At 39.0% G+C, this 15295-nt stretch overlaps 2 protein-coding genes across 2 annotated transcripts; one reads left to right on the forward strand and one right to left on the reverse strand.

Annotated features, from left to right (window-relative positions):
* Positions 1 to 612: 612 nt before the first annotated feature.
* On the reverse strand, positions 613 to 7086 carry LOC132979224 (serine/arginine-rich splicing factor 11-like). Its single transcript, XM_061044841.1, has 12 exons — positions 6774 to 7086; positions 5817 to 5950; positions 3445 to 3560; positions 2883 to 2963; positions 2738 to 2775; positions 2515 to 2648; positions 2252 to 2330; positions 2045 to 2164; positions 1871 to 1960; positions 1680 to 1751; positions 1345 to 1534; positions 613 to 1252 (listed from the first exon to the last, which is right to left on the reverse strand). The coding sequence occupies exons 1-12, from the start codon at positions 6893 to 6895 to the stop codon at positions 1061 to 1063; spliced, it is 1368 nt and encodes a 455-aa protein (XP_060900824.1). The 5' UTR covers positions 6896 to 7086; the 3' UTR covers positions 613 to 1060.
* A 2244-nt stretch (positions 7087 to 9330) lies between these two features.
* Positions 9331 to 14367, forward strand: rpe65a (retinoid isomerohydrolase RPE65 a). The gene is made up of 14 exons (XM_061044842.1): positions 9331 to 9479; positions 9880 to 9962; positions 10172 to 10322; positions 10734 to 10841; positions 10976 to 11117; positions 11196 to 11343; positions 11710 to 11791; positions 12235 to 12367; positions 12485 to 12624; positions 12710 to 12839; positions 12932 to 13046; positions 13571 to 13665; positions 13747 to 13858; positions 13948 to 14367. Exons 1-14 carry the CDS (start codon positions 9469 to 9471, stop codon positions 14091 to 14093), a joined length of 1596 nt encoding a protein of 531 aa, XP_060900825.1. The 5' UTR covers positions 9331 to 9468; the 3' UTR covers positions 14094 to 14367.
* Positions 14368 to 15295: the final 928 nt, after the last annotated feature.

Consider the following 15295-nt stretch of genomic DNA (forward strand, 5'->3'; position numbering starts at 1 on the left):
AGTGCTTTTATACCACAGGTCACAGCTACCCATTCACACTGACGGTAGAGGCTGCTGCGTGTAAAGTGACCAGAAGTAACTAAACCCATTTATACTTTGAATTTCCCTCGGGGTCATTAATTATCTTATCTATACATCACTGACAAAGCAGCAGGAGCTACTTGCCCAAGGACACATTGGACATCGAACCCCCAACCTTCCAGTTAACAGACGACTAACTCTACCAACTTACCCACATAGAATTAATACGCAATTCTATCTTATTTGCTACTCAAATCTAAATCATGTCTGACCTAAAATTAATTTTGTACCTATTTACTTTTTACATTTTGTCCACCTTGAAAATTACTGTGACTTTAAATGAAGTATACTACAATGTTGTCCATCCCCTCCCCTCACTCTGTGTTTTTTCATGTATCCCTTTTCATCTTTGGGTGCATTAGGAACTAGCAGCCATGTTATAGTGTTTTCTTTTGTTAAGTTGTGTTTTGAGGCTTTTGTATTCACCACACATTAGCTGAACAGAAATTCTCCATGCATGTACAATGATGGAGGGCTGCCTGGCCCTCTCTGCAGTGAAGACATCCATCCATGCAAAATAAATAATTCCAATCACAGTTCTCCAAATAGGCTTTATTATAAAAAGAAACCCTTGATAAAACGACATGTCCAAATAAAAAATAAACACATTAACTGTTTCAAAGAGGTGAAGAAGAGGCCTGAGCAACACACCACAAAACCTAACAAATATGTAAAAGCTACAGTATGTGGAAAAAAAAACAACAACACAAGTGTGAGAAAGCAAAGCCAGCCTCCTTCCAGTTTTAACTGATTACAATGAATGAGGCAACAAGCATACGGGAGCTTTCAAGCGATGTGACGTCTTTGGGAATCATCGAAGCAAACACAACACTTCTGCATTGAATTTTTGCAACAACAGAAAAAAAAAGAATTCATGTAACACTCACTTTAGATTTGTAGCATTACCCCGGATTGGAAAAAGTTGAGCATGTTCAAACAGAAATGGAGGGATTAAGAAGGTAAAAGCAGGACAGACAACTTAATCGCTTACATCCATGTCTTCTTCATGGTGATCAGTGGCTCCGTTAACTTTGGCCGTCTTCACAAGCCGCGCTGTGCCGTTACCTTCTTCAGACTGAGGAGACAAAGCCGAATCATCCGAATCCTTCCTTTCCTCGCGCTCTTTCTCACTATCGTAGCCTTGTTCTTCTTCATCGTAATCCCTGGTAACCTGTATAAAACAATAGAAATAAGACATCATAAAACACACAAAAACACGTCATATCAGAACTGCAAAGGAGATTGTCAGATGTGCACACTAACCTTGACATCTGCTTTATCGCCATCTGATTTTCTCTCCCTCTCCCTCTCTCTCTCCCTCTCCTTCTCCCTCTCTTTGTCTTTACTTTTCTTTTTCTTGCTGGTGGAGCGTTCACGTTCATCGTTGCTGCGGTCTTTGTCACTCCTGCGGTCCCTGTCCCTTTCCTTATCCCTTTTCTTGTCCTTCTTGTGCCTGAACAACGAGGACAGGGAGAGACAGGTGTCAATGTATCATCTTCATGCACCCACAAAAAGATCATGGAGCTTATTAGGTGGAAAAGGAAAATACACCTTGCAGTGTTAACCTGTTGGTAAACATTTCACATCAGTGCACTGACCTTCGTGGAGATGGAGACTTGGTGATCTTCTTTTTGGGAGATGGACTGACGCTTCGACTTTTCTTGCGTCTCCTGTGAAGCGTGACAGGACAAAAAGGTAAGAAATTCGTACTAGGATTATGTGCCCAAGGGGGGGGAAAAGTTAATTTTCAGTTGCTTTGTGAGAGCACAAAACCCTTTGATGTACTCGCCTGCTCCCGCTGCGTGACCTCCTAGCTGTGCTGTAGCTCTTAGGTGGCGTTTTGGATCTTCTTCTCCCAGAATCTTCTTTCTTTCTGTCTCTGTGGATACATTTAATGCAAGATGTTAGATTCAATTCCTTTCATCTTTTTTTTTGTAATAAAGCAAGCTGGCTGTTAACCGACCTGGATCTGCTTGGAGATCCCCTGCCTCGGTCTCTGGAGTGGGTGCGTTTCCTGCGTGGGCTTTTTGAGCGCCGCCTGCCTTTGGAAATTGACCGTCGTCGTGATCTGCTCCCGGATCGCCTGTAACCAGACATTAAAACCATTTTTATTTTATTCTCAAAATATAAAAAGGCTTGTGCATCTAAGGATTATAGTATAAGGCGTTACCTGTGTCGTGAATGTGAGCTGGATCTCTTTCTCCTGGACCTGGACCTGGAGCGAGAGCGCCTCTTTTTGCTGTCCTTACCTGCAAGAGAAAAAGAAATGGGGAAAAAAAAAAAACACAAATTGCTGAGTATAGTCGATGTCAAATTTTCTGGGAACATTTAAATCAGCAAGAAAAAACAACAAACAAACTATTGCAATGCATGCACAACAGACACTCCAACAGACAGCAGAGTCAGAGTCCTGCTAAAGGTTGGCGTACTCACTTCCAGGTTCAATAGCAGCAGAAATTAGCGACTGGGCCTCTCGGACTCTCTTCATGGCCTCTTCGATTTCTTTGTTAGATGCATCAGCCTTCAGGCTTGCACTCAGGTTCAAGCCTGCAGCCAGAGGATTCAGTCTAAAGGAAAGAATATTCATTATTTCACTCATCATTTCTACAAACGCCCCAACTTCAGGAGACAGCAAAGCATCTTTATAACGACTTACTTTGGATCTGTCATGAGCTTCAATAGCTGATCGGTAGCCTGTAAGAGACGGGAACAAGTTTATCTAGTGTGTCAAAATGAAATACACAGCAAATCCTACTTGTAAAGTTTTTTGGGAAAAAATGCTATTGAAGTAAAGCTCTCACCTGAGGATTCATATTCGGTCCACCGAACCCAAATAGAGCCATCATATCCATGTTTGGAGCACCGAACGGGTTCCCTCCCATCTGTATTGATAGACACACACAAACATGTCAAGGAGATTCAGCAACCGTGTTCGAGCACTCAAACTACTACTGATATCATTAAGTCCACATTTTGACATACGGTCCTGTTTGATTGTTTCCAGTTACAGCTATCGCAAATTACTGATGGCAATTTTCAAATGAGAACTGAAATATATCACTCTCTTAAGCAGACTCATTTAAACTGCCTACCGGAATAATGCTTTTCCTCTGTTTTTAAATGGGAAACTTTTAAAAATGGGTTTTACTGGAGACCATTTTCTTAAATTCAATTCCGTGGTTAACAAAAAGTCAACTTCTAAGCCAACATGGTAAAGTCAGTAAAGTTCTCGTATTTTGAAATTAATCTGGAGCAGTATTTGCTTGCAAACATTTGGCAAACCAATCATCATATTTTCCTTAATTATTTTTAAAGTCATGCAGTACATCGTTCCGATCAGAGACAATGAACTTGAAGTCTTACAGTTGGATTGGGCATGGGATTGGGTGTGGGAAGAAGCCCTCCTCCTGGAAGCATTCCAGCAACAGCGTTAGCTGGCGCCATCAGTGACAAAGCTTTGGCCTCATCTGGAATAGATCCTACAGGAAAACAAACACTGCCATTAGGAGGGAAAGACATCTTCAAACACATTCAATACAAAGAAGACATGTTGAAAAGACAAAGAAAATCTTCAAACTTTATTTCTCCAAATAAGGTTACCTTACAGATCAGAGTAGTCTTCCCTTAATTCAACATTATCATTGCAGTGACTTTACAATTGCTTGAATACATCACACTACTCCAATAAACACTGCCAAGAATATATCACCTGCACGTGTTTTTTAAGTCATGAACCAAACGTTAGCAAGCACAGCTGCTTCTCCAGTTGGATGTGACCTCAATTTTCATTTAGATGTTTACTGAAACAAGCGACTCACGTTGGCGGCTTCACTACTAAAAGCACACAGAGAAAAATCGAGATACAAACAACAGAGAGAATTTTAGGGATTGAGCAAGAACACTATACAAGCTATCAGTGTCTGCTTACCAAAAACACACGTTTCAGACATATTTAATGACAATAGCAGATTAAAGGGTGGGTAGTGTTCCTGTTATGTATCATTATTCTGGTGTTCTTACCTGCCACTGCATCAATTGAACACACTAAGGCAGATTAAATTGTTTGATCACTCTGTTAACACAATCCAATTTAAAAATAAGTAATGGCAACATCTGTAATAGCAGTAGGCCACAGACTGTTTCAAAAATAATCACCCCACAGTAATTAAAGTCTCAAACAGGTTTTTCATAAAAGAACAAGACCTAAATACAGACATACAACAAAGAAAACACTGAAATAAAAGAGCACACAGAAGAGAGAAAATGCTGCAGGAGACAAAACTGTTGATGGTATTTTCAGCAGGGCCTGGTATACAGGACTGGCTGAGCCAGGAAAAAGAACTGTAAAACACAACAACAAAAGAAGACCACTGTTAAAGAGAATTTATTCAACCAACATGTCGGACGGGCATCCTAGATAACTCATAAAGATAGGAAAGGATTAGCAAGAGAACTAGAGTTCCTTTTGTTGAGTTAGCTTCTTAGACATTGTTAAGAGTAAGTACATGTGCAGTGTCTGCTTCTTGGCCTTTGTGTTTCTTTTGTATCAGATATTTGCATACCCATCACTTTTTGTAAGTTCACTTACCCATTTCTTTAGACAATGTTGTTAATGTTCATTTTTTGCTACTGGCGTCAAATCCTTTGAAAAGACCAAAACCAGCAATATGGAAGTCCATTTCTCAATTCTTTCTGACTTTGATACCCTCATTGTGGCTTTCAGAAGCCATGTCATTTATTACTACTTTATTACAGCTTCAAAAAAAAAAAGTCATAAATATCCTTTTTATTTTTGTAAAAAGATCCTAAAAAACTGGGAACTGTCGTTCTTTTAGCAACACAACAGTTCTGTTGCAGTACAGTTAGCTATCAAAACATTGAACAAACAAGTCACCAAGTGTAGCATTAATGCTCACTGGTGTGCAACAGAAGTGCTCTATCGGTCTTTTCATGGGATTTGATGGCCTCTCTAAATCGGGAAGATTACGAGGCTTCTCCAATAGGGACTAATATTTCAGCCTTAAAAAAAAATCAAATGCAGCATCTGAACGTGTTACAGTGTTTGAAAGCATGTCCCTGAAATCGGACAATTACACTCTCAAATGAACCTCCTAGAGGAAATGAATTAGACACAAAGAGAAAGAGAAAGCAGAGAAAGAGAAGGGGACACAAAAAAGTGGGGTGGGGCTTGAATGCTTGCTGGCCTTTGCAAATGTCTACAATCCCCTGATGGCAGGCAGAGGACCGCTTTCAGCCATCAAGAAGGGGGCTGCTTTAGCCTTCTCCACTACAAAAGTCATACACACACATACACACACACATATACACAGACAAATAACAGAGAGAAGTTTAACAGAGGGTAGTCCAAAATGGGGAAAAATAAAATGTAAATGGTTAAAAGTTGAAATAACTTTACTTTTCAATTTGAAGTTGTGATGCCACAGCTTGGGATTGTTTACCTCCTTGTCTCTGCTGTAGATATTGGTAAACTGCACTTTTTACATACAGAACATATTGTTATTTTAGGCACGATCAAAAATAGACAGTGGGAGTGAATGGCAATGCCTGTATCATTCAAATATCTTACTAAGTACATGACAAAAGCACTGAGGTGAGATGACTTGAGCAGTCCACAAATGAGATGGATGATATCCTTTCAATATTTTAACTATTTCATAGTCATGCCATTCAGTCAATAAGGCCCATTCATCCCAGGGAAAAATAACAGAACAAACCTTCTGCAAACGGCACCACGATCAATGCTCTGTCCACAAACACGGTGTTAGTCAGATGTTGAGACACTCCGACAGACTCCGGCTCATGGAACTTCACAAAGCACACCCGCGACGTCACGGGCATTTGAGAATCACTATTGAGGAAGGACAAAAAAAAAGTCAAATACAAAAAAAAACTTCTGCACAATTTGACTGAACAATTCTGTTTTTGTCCCGTCACAAAATGTTGGTTTTGTATATCCTTGTGCTTTATTATGAATCAACCTGCAGATGAAGATATCCACAAAGAAATACTGCCTGAGAAACAATATAACAACCGTATATCTGTGACATTGGGCAGGGTTGTGACATTGCCCCCATAAAAAAAAAAAAAAAAAAAGACATTTAAAAATTGCAGGTTCTTAAAACCTCATTGTGGTCTTTTTGAGATTGTAAGAGTGATCATATTGCATATTATTTTGACGTGTCCCATAATGGTGATATATCATGCGTGTCTTAAACCACGTGTACATATATATGTATGTATATATATATATATATATATATATATATACTTCATTAGGTTTGATATAGATAACTAGGAGCCTTTCCTGGACTTTCTTACGAAAGATTGCACAATTGCATAACAGAAATACCTCGTGTTCTTTGCAATTCAAGTCCACTCATGTATTTGGCTTCAATTTAACAAAGTCCATTTGATTTTAATCAAGCCTTCCGTATATTTCTTTAATTAAAAAGATTTGTTGAGAAGCTTCACTGAAACATTACTTGTCTTTGAACGCAGCATAACTGTTGTTGTTGGGCTTGTTAGTAGTGTTCAGTCACTGTTAGCGAGTAAGGCCTTCGTTTTCTTTCCTGTAAAGTCTGCCAGTTTAGTTTAAGAAACAATGCAGTGAATCTTCAAAAACACAACCATTAAAGTGAATTCGAAAACACCAAACGTAAAAGTCAACTCACTCTGGTGGAAATAACTTTAGTTCCTCGATGGTTCCCAGAAAGCCGAACAGTGTTCTCATCTGCTCTGATGTTGTGCTAGGAGACACATTCGTCACCTGGACCACCTTCGTGGTGTAACTCATTGTCCCGGATTCAAGCCCGTTTACACAGCAACCGTACCGTTAATAAATCAACTTTAAATGTAAAAGTAACGTTTTCTGCTGGGTTTTAACACGCGTGTTTACGAGTAATTTGCAAACTATAAGTTAGCTTAGGCTACATCTACATTGTAACGAGACGCCGCCATATTGTAGTACCCCTACAAGTTGCGCATGCGTAGAGTCGGGCTGTGTTTTGTGCCACTAACGTGAACTTAGTTAAAAAAATGTTTGCCACGGTTTGGCCTCGTGTATATATTTCACACATCGACGCAGTCAGACGTCACATGAAGATAGAATAAAACAAAACTAAAGAAGTCTTGTTTAAAGCTGACTTTAGACAAACGTGTCGTCACATGTCAGGGGGACAAAAGACGGTCAGTTTAATGTTAAATAGACACAAACAAACGGGAACCCGATACTTTTCTAATCGATCGGTATTATATTATTATCAATGGAGTCACACACACCAGCTCCTGAGAAAAAATTAAACGCGAAAAGTTCCAAAAAGCGAAAAGTTTAACCACCAGGTGGCTCCCCTCCACTTTGATATGTGATGTAAAATGCAGTAGAACCTCAGAAAGGCAGAGAAATCAGAATCAGAATCTGGGTTTATTTATTTTAATTTAAGTACATTTACACATATGTGTATTGGTGCTAAACAATTAACAAGGAAATAACGCAGAACTAGCAACAACTTAAATAGTACAGTACAAGAAGCTATTACAATATATAAAATAGAAATGTAAAATATAAAAAAATAAAGATAAATAACACAAAAGGTGCAATGTAGGAGCAGTACAGTGGACTATGAGAAAAACATCTTAATGTGTGTAACTACTCACAGAGTGCATGTAAGGAAGATAAATGTATTAATAAAATAAATAAATTCTTATTTTAAAACATTATCTTTGCCTATCTAAGATTAATAGGCTACACTAACATGATGATCATCATCTGTGGGAGCATCACTTATCTCCTCATATTACACTGCTTTATGCATCATTTGGCTTTCTTTTTTATTGTATGCCTGTCTCAAGTGGGATAAAACAGTCAAAACTCATATCTTTACGTCTAATCTTCCTTTTGATTTTTTTAAGTAGCATGACTATAATTGTCAGCTAATCATGTTTAAGACTCGGCTCATACCTGCCAACCTGTTTTTTTTCCTCTTTGAAGCTTTGACTTCCATCGTTCAGTTGACTGAATATCCACAATTAGTCTATCACTATCTCCAAAAATCACTTGGAAAAAGTGATAAAAAAATTGTCCACTGGTGATGTCCATGGGATATTGTCTGGAAACAGCCAGATGACTTGCAGAGATTGAATTGTTTTTGTTATAACATCATTGTAGAAGGACAGGAAGTGATTACAGTTTGTTTAATACATGTGCAAATATTTTAGGTAAACATTTGACGGAGAACCAAAATTAAAATCCACCCCCAATAAATTATATTTTAATTCCTAACTAATCGATATCACATATACTGTTGTATAATGCTTATTAACGTTAGTTAGTCCACATGTGTTGGCTGGCTGGTGGCGCCACATCACAACCCTGCCTCTGACAAAACCACGTCTGGTGAAACTCTCCCTTCTAATTGTGTTTTTTCCCATAAGAAACAATGCAGTGGTTGTCTTAAGGCTACGTAGAGCTTAATCCCTCCAGCTAGATTATAGTTGCACTGAGACAAGCAAGTTAAGGCTTTTTGTAATCACACCAAAGAACAGGCCACTTTCCCTCCAATAGCAGTGTGTGCATGTTATACAAGAATGCTTAAAATAGCAGAGGCAGTGAAGGCTCTCTGATTTGTTTGATTTTATACTTATTAGTAAAGACTTGATTTAATAATTGTGTTGGAATACAAACACATTTGGTCTCTGGCCAATTCAGTCATAATCCTCTTTACTAGATAAATGCTCACCTCTAAGAATCTAAAAGCAAAGTATGTAACAGCATAAAAGTTTAGTAATTGTGTTGTTGGAGACATGAATGTATTACAGCTTTTTTTAAACCCTGAGTTGTGGAATAATTCATATTAACCATGACCCTTGCCATATAAACTGGCTCTACATGTGGAGCCCATATGATTACTGAATTTAAATCCACATTCACTTTTGTAGACTTGCTCAACACAGATTTGCAGCCCTGCACATTGCATCTATACTGTTGACTATACTGCACTTAGTATGACTCAGCTTAACTATATCTATAAGTACAACCCTGAACAATTGACACAATTGAAAAAAAAAATCACATGTACTGTTGCCACACATGGGCCCGATCTCTGCAATAAATATTTCCTTCGATAAATCCGGTTTCAGTGGGGTGGCTATGAGTCATCAAACAAAGGATAGAGGCACAAAGGGATTCTTGTTCATGGTGCGACATGATTGGCCAGGCGAAAGGTTTACAGGGCAGATTGTCGCGAATTGGAGGGGGACTGGGTTGATAAATACCCCAAATCCTCCAGGAGGCCAGAAGCTTCAGGTTCTGAAGTGACCAGAGGTTTCTTTAAGAGTTGGTTTTGTACAGTGTCACAACTAGACTGCAAAATGGTCAGCCGGTGAGTTTCTGCTGAATTACAACCCTTCTACATTAAACCTTTTTGATTTTCAAAATAGGTTACAAGTCAGACAGCTTTTTTTAATTTCTTAATCTTACTGAGTGATTGGCTTTGTTTTTATTTGGAAAGTGCTCTTTTAAATGATGTAAGATATATGTAATGTAGCATAGTTTTTCTTTAAGATGATCTTGTGACTTTTACATCCTTTTCAACAGTCAGTCTGTCTGCAGCTTATTGGAGGATTTTAAAGCTCATGATGAACAATGCACTGCATGACCTGGCACAAGTTTAGCTTTAAACGACTTGAACTAACAGAGACATTCGTTAAACTACCTAAGAAAATATATCATAAGGTCTGATTACTTGGCTGCAATTTTGAAGTCATCACTTTTGGCAACAGATTTGAACACCCGGCTGGTGGCTACAAGAAGATCTTTGAGACATGTGAGGAGCTGGCTGAGCCTATTCCTGCTACAGTCACAGGTTTGTTTGCATGTTTCAGACACAAATAGACTCTAGGCAATTCATTCATTGCCAGTCATGTATTGATTTCACTGTTAAACAAATGTACAAGTGGAAGGAGTATGTTTTACTGGACACAGAATGAGCACACCATAACGCAGTTTAACAAACCCGTACAATACAATTCATAACTGTGTATAATTCATATTTATTGTGTTCTTGTTATACAGGTAGGATTCCTCCATTTATCAAGGGGAGTCTTCTGCGCTTGGGCCCGGGCCTTTTTGAGGTTGGAGATGAACCTTTTTATCATCTCTTTGATGGCCAGGCCCTCATGCACAAATTTGACTTCAAGAACGGCCAAGTCACCTACTTCAGAAAGTAAGACCCGAATGACAACACAGGCGTTGTGTTTTTCATGATATTAGCAAAACTTACATTGACGGCATGCTGAAAAAATCTCCATGTATGCGCATACAATATCTTATTGAATATAAGTATTGCTGGGTAAAAAGCAGTGCTGAGAATTTCATAATCAGCATGACCATATTCAAAAGTGGTAACAATGAAAGGAAGTTGAATGTTAGAGGAATGACAGTTCTCTGCAAAATGATTTTCTCATCCTGGTGTAGACTCAGGGGTTTTCTGCTGAAACACATCTGTATTTTCTTAAAAAAAAAAAAAAAAAAAAGTAGGATTTAAGATATAAGTTAATCATTTTGGTTGTTAAATTTGATGAAAAATATTTTTAGGTGATACCTTCTTTTTTTTTTTACCTGCTCCTCGATTTAGGTTTGTCAAAACAGACGCCTATGTGAGAGCCATCACTGAGAAGCGTGTGGTGATCACTGAGTTTGGCACCTTTGCGTACCCTGATCCCTGCAAAAACATTTTCTCCAGGTTGGTGGCGCTCTATATGTAAAGACACAAATCTTCTCCAAATCATCCCTACCATCATCTTGATGCTTTTTTACTGTCATGTGAAGATTTGAACAACATCTTAACATCATCTATCGTTGTTTGTTTGTTTGCAGGTTCTTCTCTTACTTCAAGGGTGTTGAAGTGACAGACAACTGCCTGGTGAATGTTTACCCTATTGGGGAGGATTATTATGCCGTAACAGAAACCAACTACGTAACTAAGGTTGACACTGACTCCTTGGAGACACTGAAGAAGGTACATCAATAGAAATTGATCATAGAATATGAGATGTAAAACCTGATCTTACCTCAAGTGTCTTTATTTTATTTTCAGGTTGACCTGTGCAACTATATCAACATCAATGGAGTGACAGCCCACCCTCACATTGAGAAAGATGGTACTGTGTACAACATTGGCAACTGCATGGGAAAAGGAGCATCGTTGGCCTATAACATTGTCAGGACTCCCCCCACACAGAAAGGTTAGATCAGTGTCAGAATCACGACTAATATCAACAAAACATGCACAAGACATGGAGCAGTGACCACACATAAAAGTTGTATTTTTCAAAACACGTCATTAGTGGTTATTTGGGGTTAACTTAATCACTGTTTAACCCCTTCAAAACCTAGCAAAATGTTTAATAACACATATTTCTCGCTCAGGGTTCAGTTCTCTTGAGTTAACGATGTTTCAATGACATCGTTAAATTTGGCACAATGACTTTCTAGATTTTAAGAATTACTGAACCAAACTTCAGGCAATTTTCACCAGTGTTGTTTATTATCTGTAGTAATGACAGTATGATACAACTTTAAAACATCATGACCTTTGCCTCTTTTCTTAGACAAGTCGGATCCCATTGAGAAGTCCAAGGTGGTGGTGCAGTTCCCCAGTGCTGAGCGGTTCAAGCCATCCTACGTGCACAGGTGCGAATACACAGGGTCACATTTATATTCACTTACAGTAAGAGATGGAGGATGGCTATCATTGCAGTTTGAATTACAAAAGAACAAAGGAAGACAAATGTTTTCACATGTATATTGAAAGGTAAAAAGCCATTTAGCCGTTGTGGAGACATTCTGATATCCTAAGTGATGAAAACCTGTGTTGCCAGCATATTTGAGTGCATGAGTTTCAGTGAGTATGACATCAGCAGGCTTAAAGGTGTTTCATCTACACATATTAACCCTATGAAACATGCATTGTGTATTTGATCTAGGACAAAAAGCATTTCAGAGAATATTCAACGCTTTAAAAGGTCTACTAAACGTAGCCTATTAAGAGGATTTTAAGCTGAATAACATAGCATCATTGGACCATTGATATGCTCCAGAGTCAAATTTTACAATTCACACTTCTCCATTCTCAGCTTTGGCATGTCAGAAAACTACTTTGTCTTTGTGGAGACCCCTGTGAAAATCAACCTGCTGAAGTTCCTGAGTGCTTGGAGCATCAGAGGCTCCAACTACATGGATTGTTTCGAGTCCAACGAGAACCAAGGAGTAAGAAGAACTTGGAGTAGATTCATGTCTTCATGATTTGAAGTGTTTTAACTTTAATGCCATCATATCATCTACTCATTCAATCTTGTGATATCTCCTTCGATGTATTTCTTCTAGACTTTGTTTCACATTGCCAAGAAAGATCCAGGAGAGTACATTGATCTCAAATTCAAAGGAGCAGCCATTGGCATGTTCCACCACATCAACACCTACGAGGACCAGGGCTTCATTGTTGTTGACCTCTGTGGCTGGAAAGGGTAACAGAACAGCTAAATGTTTTAGATTTGAACCTTCCTATACCTTTCTACAGATTTGTCTCACATTGCTGTGTTTTTCTTACAGCTTTGAGTTTGTCTACAACTACCTATGGTTGGCAAACTTGAGAGCCAACTGGGAAGAGGTGAAGAAGGCAGCCATGATGGCGCCACAGCCAGAGGTCCGCAGATATGTTATTCCCTTGGACGTCCACAAGGTCAGTCACCTGTTACACTCATCAAGAGGACACAAATTGCATTGTACAGTTATTCAATCTTGTGTTATTTTCTCTGAATTCATTCGATGTAGGAGGAGCAGGGGAAGAACTTGGTCAGTTTGCCGTACACCACAGCCACAGCTACCATGCACGCTGATGGGACGATCTGGTTGGAGCCTGAGGTGCTATTCTCCGGTCCTCGACAAGGTGCAAACACACGAAGCAAATTCAATGAATTCATGGTGTTATTCTGGAATTAAGACTGGCATGATCAGTCCAAGGCCCTAAATGCAAATAAGCCTGCGACCTCTCATTTTAGACAGCTGATTCCAACATCCCATTCATATGACTTCTAGAGATTTGGTATTAAGAAAATTAGCACCCAATCCTAGCAATGTGTATGTAACATGCAGTGCCATCCAGTTTGTTTAATTCTAACGCAATAGAAGATTAAGAAAATTACACATCAGCGGCAGCCATCTTGGTTGTTTAAAGAAAAGCCACAGTGGTTCTTTGTCCGGGCCCCAGTCAAGATAAACAGTTGTGACTGGCCTCCCCTTAATTAGGTCTGATGGGAATCTGTCTAAACTGGAGAAGAACTGCACACATATCCTAGAGAAAATATTATTTTGACTCGCAGATTTGTCTGGTTGAGAGGCCATATGGACACATTACTTCTTAGAACATAGCCGATTTACTTTCATGTAACCATTCTGATTTTGTGTTTGTAGCCTTTGAGTTCCCTCAGATCAACTATGCCAGGTACATGGGGAAGAATTACACATACGCCTATGCCTTGGGTCTCAACCACTTCATTCCAGACAGGGTAATGTGACCTTCTATTATAGTTATAATTATAGAGCATGTAAAAGAGTCTGATGTTGAATTTCTTTTGTCTTGGGATTAGATCTGCAAATTGAACGTGAAGACCAAGGAGACCTGGGTGTGGCAAGAACCAGAGTCCTACCCCTCAGAGCCCCTCTTTGTTCAGACTCCTGATGCGTTAGATGAGGATGATGGTGTGTAAACAGCGACATAAAGACTATATTTACCAGCTCGCTATCCGTGTGAGGATTTGTTTTCTGATTATGTGCTGCTGTGCCCTCAGGTGTGCTGCTGACCATCGTTGCAGCTCCTGGATCTCAGAGACCAGCATACCTCCTAATCCTCAACGCCAAGGATCTGTCTGAGGTCGCCCGTGCAGAGGTGGATTGTGGAATCCCTGTCACCTTTCACGGGATGTACAAACCCTAATAATGCTTATTCTCAGAGTGAAAAAGCAGGTTAGGGCTAATAATTACAACTCAATAAATAAGCTTCATAAATATTGACTTAATGTACCAATATGTCAAGAGAAATACAGCTTGGTTGTATGTTCTTGTTTTGCAGTAAAATTAAACAAAGTATAAAGAAGTTGAGTAATTCTAACCATGAATTGTCAGCAATGGTGAAATAAATAATGATGTGTGCACATGCTTTGTTAACAGACTATTTCATGGTTTAACAAATAAAAATGATCAAAATCAAACATGTTGTGTTCTTTACTTCTGTGGTGTCTTCATTAACTATTTACGAGAAAGAGGCAGACTGAGCAAAGAGTTAGGTGGGGATAAATGAAACCTGATATATTAAAACAAACAAGATACTCACTAAAGTATCCCGTGACCTTTTCCAAAGAGCACCTTCAACCTTAAGCAGCTTTGAGTCCTGCAAGCACACTTTTCTTGGAATATTTTACAAATGATTGGAAACTGGCTTACATGCATTTCAGATGACCCCTTCCTTGTTGAGTGTGTCCAAAACATGTTTTATGGGTTTCAAATTGTCTATTTCTGATGATTTATTCAAGCTAAATTGACCCTTATAACATACAGACCGAGTGCTGATAATCCATCAGCCTGCATTTTTTTCCAGATATTTCAAGAGATTTAGCATGTTGCCACACAGAGTCCCCTTTGAACTGTACCTTTCCACGTGTGTCGTAAGTGTATTGCTCAAAGTGTTCTGAATGTGAACATCTTGTAGCACTGCAAAGCTGATTAACAGACCCAGTGCTTTATCTGAAAATAAATCAGTTATTCTTCACACATCCATGTTGAGAGTATTAAACATGGATGTAGAGCCTCCCTATACATAATGCCATAAGCCAACATCAAACATTTTCACTGCACATGACATTTGTATGTATAAAAAGGCATGTGCGTGGTAGAAAGGCATCTTGTGTGGCCGTATTCAGATGAGGATTTACTTCTATTTTAGTAGTAACAATTCCAATTTTTGTGCGTCACGTATAAAACACTTAATGTGATTCACATGTTTCCTCCACAGCTGATGTAAGCAGAGGAAACAAAGCATCACACATCACTAATATGGCTTGGGCTCGATTGTTACGTACTGCTGTCACGTTTCCATTCCAGTGCCAGGTTTTGGGATTGCATTAATGAAAGGTTTTAGAG

Source organism: Labrus mixtus, chromosome 8 (assembly GCF_963584025.1).
Source record: "Labrus mixtus chromosome 8, fLabMix1.1, whole genome shotgun sequence".
NCBI lineage: Eukaryota > Metazoa > Chordata > Actinopteri > Labriformes > Labridae > Labrus > Labrus mixtus.